The sequence below is a fragment of the Macaca thibetana genome, chromosome 4 (genome assembly GCF_024542745.1).
Source record: "Macaca thibetana thibetana isolate TM-01 chromosome 4, ASM2454274v1, whole genome shotgun sequence".
NCBI lineage: Eukaryota > Metazoa > Chordata > Mammalia > Primates > Cercopithecidae > Macaca > Macaca thibetana.
In genome coordinates this window covers 158,350,995-158,358,613 of record NC_065581.1, presented here as the reverse complement: position 1 = coordinate 158,358,613, position 7,619 = coordinate 158,350,995, and the positions used below count along the sequence as shown (strand labels likewise).

Here is a 7,619-nt window from a genome sequence, read left to right as displayed (position 1 = left end):
ATTCCTGTCTCATCCTTCCCTCTCTCCAAGTGCCTGCCTTTGGTCTCTGCCAGAGGTACACGTAGCCTGCCAGGATGGCGATTTTGCAGGTTATGACCCTTTACAAGAAATAAAGCTTTCCTTTTCAAATTTATGAACCTCATCTTAAGTTGACAGGGGACAAAGCTGAGGGGAGGAAGTGGAGACTGCCTCTGTGGAGAACGGGTGCTGGAGTGGCACGTACTGATTTTCTCTTAACCTCCGTAGTATTTTGGTTTTTGCTTTCATCCAGTTTTACTGAGGTGTAATGGACAGAAAAATTAGGTAGAGTTGACCCTTGAATAACCCAGGGATTAGGAGCACGGACCCCACACACAATCGAAAACCCCCATATGACTTTGACTCCCCTAAAAGTTAACAACGAATATAGCCTACTGTTGACCAGAAGGCTTACCAATAAAAAAACAGTCAATTAGCACATAGTTTGGATGTTGTATGTATTATATACTATATTCTTACAATAAAATATAGAAAACATTTTAAGAAAGTCATGAGGAGAAAATATATTTATTATATATTAAGTGGAGGTGGATCATCATAAAGGTCTTCAGCCTTGTCTTCACCCTGAGTAGGCTGAGGAGGAGGAGGAGGAGGAAGCAGGGGGTTGGTCTTGCTGTGTCAAGGGTGCCAGAGGCGGAAGAGGTGGAAGGAGGGGCAGACACACCACGTGTAACTTTTACTGAAAAAAATATCCGCATGTAAGTGGACCCACAGAGTTCAAACCTGTATTGTTCAAGGGTCGACTGTATACTTACGGTGTACGACATGATGTTTTGAGATACATATCATTACAAAATCACTGCCCCAATCAAGCTAAACATACCCATCACCTCAAATAATTTCCTTTTATTTGGAGAGGGGAAAGAACATAAGATCTACTCTCTCTGAAAATTTTAAATACACAAAGCAGTATCGTAGTTATCATGCTGCACAGTGGATCTCCAGAACTCATTCATGCTGCATAGCTGAACCTCTGTACCCTTTCACCAACATCTGCTCACGTCCCGCACCCTCTGGCCTTTGGTCACCACCATATTCCACTCTCTGAGTCCAACCTTTTTAGATTCCACATATAAGTGAGATCATGCGGAATTTTTATTTCCGTGTCTGGCTTATTTCACTTAGCATGTTCTCCCAGCTCATCCATGTTGTCACAAATGACAGGATCTCCTTCAAGACTTAGTACTCCATTGTGTGTGTGTATACATACACACATTTTCTTGATCCATCTTCCTTTGTCAGTAGACCCTGATGTTTTTTCCCTATCTTGACTATTGTGAATAATGCTGCAATGAACAGGGGCTGCAGAGATCTTTTAGAGATCTCTTCAAGATACTGACTTCATTTCTTTTGAACATACATCCAGATGTGGGACTGCTGGTAGCTGTTTTGAAGTTTTTGAGGAACTTCCTGCTTTCCATAATGGCTGTACCAATTTACATTCCCACCAAAGGTGGACAAGTGTTCGCTTTTCTCCACATCCTCACCCACACTTGCTGTCTTTTGTCTTTCTGACAGTAGCCATTCTGGCAGGTGTGAGGCAATGTCTCACTGTGTTTATGATGTGCATTTCCCTGATGATCAGTGGTGCTGAGCATTTTTTTCATATACCTGTTTGGGCCTCACTGCTCATCAACGGTGTGGTCTCATACAGTTCACCCACCCAGCATGCTCCGTGGGAGCCTCTGGAAAACAACAGAACCTCGCCACAGAAGGGAATTTCCCAGTGGATGGTCCACAGGCCACCAGCTACCCCAGGCAACACAGGCAAATGTCCAGGACTTGTTGCATAGCTGGAGGCCTGCTGGCCATTTTCTATTGTGATTTCATTCAGCAACTCTCCTTTAAAGACTCTGAGAGGTCTCATACCAAGCAAAGCTGTTTCACTTTAACTCAGCATTTCCCAAACTTAGAGCTCAGGTCCTTTCCATTTTTTTGCAAAACATCTGTTAACAACATACAGAACAGGTGTTCCATGGGGCACACTTTGGAAAATGTTGCTATATGACAACCCATGCCTATGCCAAGGTTTTCTAGTTCAAGTATGATTTTGCAGTTAGACCCAAGGGCCCTCTCCCTAATCGTTCCTGGACAGCTGAGCCCTAAAGCCGCTGGGTGGGGCAGAGCAAAGCAGGCACCCCTCCCAGAGGTGAGGTGGGTGAGAACAGTGACCTCATGTGTCAAGGTCATGGAGGTTACAGAAAGGAGAAACTTCCCAGACAGAAGTAAACCAAATGGCACAATGATCAAATGCAACACGTGACCATCACAGGCTCCTCTACTGAAAAGGGCATCATTGTGACAGCGGTCAACACTGAAACAGCATTGAGGCTTAGCTGGCAGTACCATCCCCACACATTGTGGTTCTGATGGTGGCATCTTAGTCGTGTGAAGGTCCTCATTTGTAGGAATGTCTGGTGATGGGACTTAGTCTCAAATGATTCAGGGTAAAAGAGTTCTTTGTCCTGTAAGTTCACATGTCTACACATTGTCTCAAAATGTCTTAAAGAAAAATAAAACCCTGAAGCCAAAGGCAAGGTCACCAGTCCTTTCTTGAACCTGACTTCCTGCTTCCTTCCAGGGCTCTGTGCTCCACCCTGCCTCGAGCAACCGACCACCACTTCTCAGTTGCCACCGAGGCCAGCATCCCAAGGCTGCTTTCTCCAGGTTGGTGCTGAGTGGCGCCAGGTGACCTCACCTGGGCTGTGAGTCCCCTCATTTTATTTTTACTTTCCCAGGTGTGACAAGTGACAACCAATAACCCCATTCACTAGATTGTGTTTCCCTCAAACACTGGGCATCAAAATGACATTATCAATTACTTTTTATTCAATTTGATTTGCAAACTGGTCAAACTACAAAATAGCATAAAAGGTAAAGAAATACAAATAACTGACCATTCACAGCCTACCTTCAGTCTGTCCCTCTTTAAGAAAAAGATCTGGCCGGGTGGGGTGGCTCACGCTTGTAATCCCAGCACTTTGGGAGGCCGAGGCAGGTGGATCATGAGGTCAGGAGATTGAGACCATCCTGGCCAACATGGTGAAAACCCATGTCTACTAAAAATACAAACATTAGTCGGGCATGGTGGTGCGCGCCTATAATCCCAGCTACTGGGGAGGCTGAGGCAGGAGAATCCCTTGAACCCAGGAGGCAGAGATTGCAGTGAGCTGAGATCACGCCACTGCACTCCAGCTTGGCGACAGAGCGAGACTCCATCTCAAAAAAGAAAGAAAGAAAGAAAAAGAAAAAAACCTGACTTCCTCCCATCTGAGAGAGTGCCTTGCTGGCAGTCTCAGGCTTCTCAGCTCAGCACAGCCACGGCTCCCATGCCCAACCTCCCATCTGGATGCTGAAGTGTCTCCATCTCTTTACTTTCTTCTAGACTATCTTTCTCAAAAGCCCAATCTGGCCCTTCCACAGCTCTCAACTGCTTTCAGGACAAGTTCAAAATCCTTACTGCGACAGTCACAGCAGGCTCCAAGTTCTGGGCTTGCTTCTGCCTTACCTATCCAACACCCCCGGGCCACAATGTCCCCAACATGGCAATCTTGCCGCCTTGCACACACAGCTCACCTGCACCACCTACCCGTTGACCCCATTCTCACAGAACAATGTCCAGAACTGACATAAAGTATGACTCAAGGACACAAGAGGCCAACAAACGACGACTCGACAGAGTGGAGCCAGAGAAGAAAGAAAGGGCGGCCGCGCACGGTGGCTCAAGCCTGTAATCCCAGGACTTTGGGAGGCCGAGGCAGGCAGATCACGAGGTCAGGAGATCAAGACCATCCTGGCTAACACGGTGAAACCCCATCTCTACTAAAAAAATACAAAAAAACTAGCCAGGCAACGTGGTGGGCGCCTGTAGTCCCAGCTACTCGGGAGGCTGAGGCAGGAGAATGGTGTGAACCTGGGAGGCGGAGCTTGCAGTGAGCCGCCTGGGCAACAGAGTGAGACTCCGTCTCAAAAAAAAAAAAAAAAAAAAGAAAGGGCATGAGTGCATCTCCCTGAGCCATGGGATTCTTCAGAGTTAGTAAAGGATATTTCCAGAAATCCAGTCTCGTCCATATGACCTCCTGGTGACACACACACTGGCCCTTGTGACCCGATCGCCAACAGGGGTAAGATCTGTGTACCCATCAGTCCTTTAACTTGTACAATGGATCGGACCAGCCCAAAGTATTCTCTAATCACCAGGTGGCATCTCAGTCGTGTGAAGGTCCTCGTTTGTAGGAATGCCTGGTGAAGGGAGGGAACTTAGTCTCAAATGCCTCAGGGAAAGAGTCGTCCTGTAAGTTGTAATGTCTGTATGTTGTCTCCACTCTATATGTTCCTTCCTGAGGAATCATCTCGTGTCATGTATTACTTTAGGGTTGGTGAAGTACAGGCTTCAGATGCTCTTAAAATGTTCATAAGAACCAGATTTCCACTTCACTATGGATTTCCTTGGTGTGGGGTTTGCCTGTTCCATCTTTAGCACGCCAGTTCTTATTCTATGTCTCTCTCATTCATGGACGGTCTCAAGAAAGGGGCACAGAAAATTTTGTTAAAAGGAAGCTAAATACCCAGGTTGTACTCCATCAATAAAATCATTTCTCTGAAGAGTCCAATTCTGATTTGCTGTCACATGGTATTTTTTCCTAAAAATATCACCTGTAACAACAGCTGGCAAGTAGTTACTCTTTTTTCAGAGGCTTGGGTTTTTAAGAGTCAAAGCAAATGCACTCAAACATGTTGTCACTTCTCCTTCCCCACTGACAGCGACATTAGCAGGCAGCCAGCGGTGCAGACGACACACCTCTTTGCCATCCAGCTTACCAAGGGGATGGGCAGGTCCCTGCATATGCCCCTCCTTACAGAGAGGGCTCCCCATGGTCTTAGCAGGAGGTGGGAATGGCCTGGAGAACAGCCCCCTGGGTAGAATACCTGAGGACCACCGTCTTTCTTTGGTCATAAACTTTTAGAAGACCCTGACATGTCTTCCTCAGGAAAGGTATTGTGAAGTCCTTAAGAATAACTTTTTTAAAAAGGTAACTCCAATTGGATAATTGAAAAATTAGATGGTTGAGGTTTTTGGACTCTACGGGGAAAATAAAGAGATGGAGGATAGGATGTTGAGTCTAAGAGGTTTGTTTTTACCACTGGAGTAATTTCCTGCTTCCAGGTTAACATGCAGGTAGCTCTCAGTCACTGCTGAGTAATTTAAGATGGAAAACTCAGTGAGCTTACTCAAGAGAAAACATTCCTGTGTTAGATTAGTTGCACACAAAAAAGCTGTATTGTCTCACTGGACTCTAAACTCCATGTTCATTGTTTTGATGAACAGGACCACACCCCGAGGTTGGCCTGGAGATGGTAAAGAAATCAGATCTAGAAAGACCTGAGGGGAGGCAGATTGGACCCAAAGTTAACACCTATGACCAGGAGACTCCAGAGAAAAATGAAAGTGCTCCTCATAAAGGGTCAACAAGAACACCAGAGTCAAAACCCAAATTCAGTCACTTAACAGAAAGAAAAGACAGGCAGGCGGACTGGCAACTCGCTCGGGAACGTCTCACTATCAAGGAAAAAACTGTAACACCCAATTAATAATTTATCTTTTATTGAAATTGCTGAATACTTTATATTACAGTAAAGTTGATTGAAAAAATGAAGAGAAAAATCAATTTTAAAAAATACACTCATGTTGAAATCAAACAAGCCAGCCAAACCGGCACAGGCTGAGGGATGCTGCAGGGCGGTTTGCTTCTCAGCAATAGAACACCAGAGTCTATATACAATTCTACAATGCGAGAAAAGTCATCCACTAAATATGGCAGAAAAGGCGCTGCCGCCAGAATACGAACGCGAGCAGCGCATCCCTCCTCCTCCAAGCCGTGCCCACCCGGCCTCCCTCCAGCATGAGGCCAAGTGCAACGCTAGGCCCGAGGCTCTGGCCCGTGATTTTTCATGCAGTTTCTGTAAGTCACACACTGTGCAAATTAAGGCTTCTTATAGGTCGAATGGTTGATCAACACTTTTTTCTTAAAAAAATAAGCACAGTAAAGGTGGTATCATGAGAACCTGAAGAGATGAGACCTACACCCCAAATCTGGAAAAGTTCATTTTCTCTGACACCTCAACTCTACTCAAACACACACACACACAAACACACAAATCAATCTTTGGGCAGGTTGTCTGAATTCACCAGCCGGTGAAAGAAATACTGACAAATGTGCTCTGTACGCCCAGGCTTGAAGATGTCATGCAAAAAGCTGCAGCCATTCCTGACTAAAGGCATAGAACGGGCGCACTCTCCAAAACCTAGGCACTCAGGGACCCTGTGCACGTATGTGTGTGTGTGCGCGCACGCACGTGTGTGCCCTTAAGAAACAGAAAGCAAAAGAGAAAAGAGACAGAATGAGCTGCAACTCAGGGGACACACCAATGACCAGTTCAAAATCCCACCGGAAACTGTCCCGCACACCAACAGCCTCGCCATCTCAGGATGGACGAACCGGTGCATTACACCCCTACCGGCAGGAAGAAACGGTGGCTGTTTTCTTTTTTTCCTTTTTCTCAAACCTGAGTAATTGTCAAAGTCAATAAATAGGGGGAGAGAATTAAAATGCTAAAATATACTGGGGTCAAACACCCTATCGGGCCTAAAGCAGCAAGGGTTTCTTAGAATGCAGCCCTCTGTTTTGAGATGCGTCTGGTCTTACGTTTTTTAAATGAGGACTTGGGGTAAAACCCTGGGCACAGGGTACCGCCCTGTGGCGGATCTGAGCCACGCCTTATTCCAATGACTGTAAACAATGAGGAAGGAGTGGGGCCTGACCTCCTTCACCCTCTCCCCCATCACGAAAACTCTTCCCTTTTGAAAGTTTTTGTTAAAGGCAAAATTATAGAAGCATCATTGAGTGGAAGTCTTATTTGGTTGGAGGTGCTTGGTGTCCCGCGGCTCCGTGCTCCCCTGCAGGCACTGCGGAGTCAGATGTGTAAGAGGTCCTCGTCGCTGTCGTCATGGAAGGACACCAGCTTGGTGGAGCTCACTGTCTTCTGCTGTGCAGACCTGGACTTCCCTTTCCTCGCCTTCTCACCCCTGACCAGCCCTGCCCTATCGTCCTCACGCTCCTGAAGGGCGCTGCTCTGTGGGTTTCTCAGCGGGTGGGAGCTCTCTGCCCCAGCTCCCCTGCCCGAGTGAACTTTCACCTCTGGGATGGTCAGAACCTCATCCTCACTGTCCTGGTCATCCCCATGCAGGGAGCTGAGGGCTTTCACAGACTTGGTGGTAATATGGCCGTTCTCCTGCCCTTCCTTTCCCTGCCGTGGAGAAGGCAGCTGGATCTCTTCCATCAGCCACTCTGTTTCGTTCTCATCTGTCTCTTCTTCCTTGTTCACCTGCCAGGGATCAACAGCAGAGACCACGTGAGCCCCCTCAGAGACCCCATTCTGCTCCACCATCCACCCTCTCAGGGACGCCCTCTGCTGGCACGCGCTGGGGAAGAACTGGCCCACTGTCCTCACGGTCACTGCGTCTCCAGTTCGCAGGGAAAGGAAGACCAGGGCTGGCAACACCTTCCTGTTCCTAATGA

General features: G+C 47.0%; 1 protein-coding gene across 1 annotated transcript in view; it reads right to left on the bottom strand.

The window, feature by feature from the left end:
- Nucleotides 1-5,627: 5,627 nt before the first annotated feature.
- The window catches only part of IGF2R (insulin like growth factor 2 receptor), a 133,628-nt gene continuing 131,636 nt past the window's right edge, over nucleotides 5,628-7,619 (bottom strand). The window contains exon 48 of the mRNA XM_050789196.1: nucleotides 5,628-7,425. Coding sequence (XP_050645153.1) covers nucleotides 7,015-7,425 — 411 coding nt within the window. The 3' untranslated portion in view covers nucleotides 5,628-7,014. The remainder of the gene's footprint in view (nucleotides 7,426-7,619) is intronic.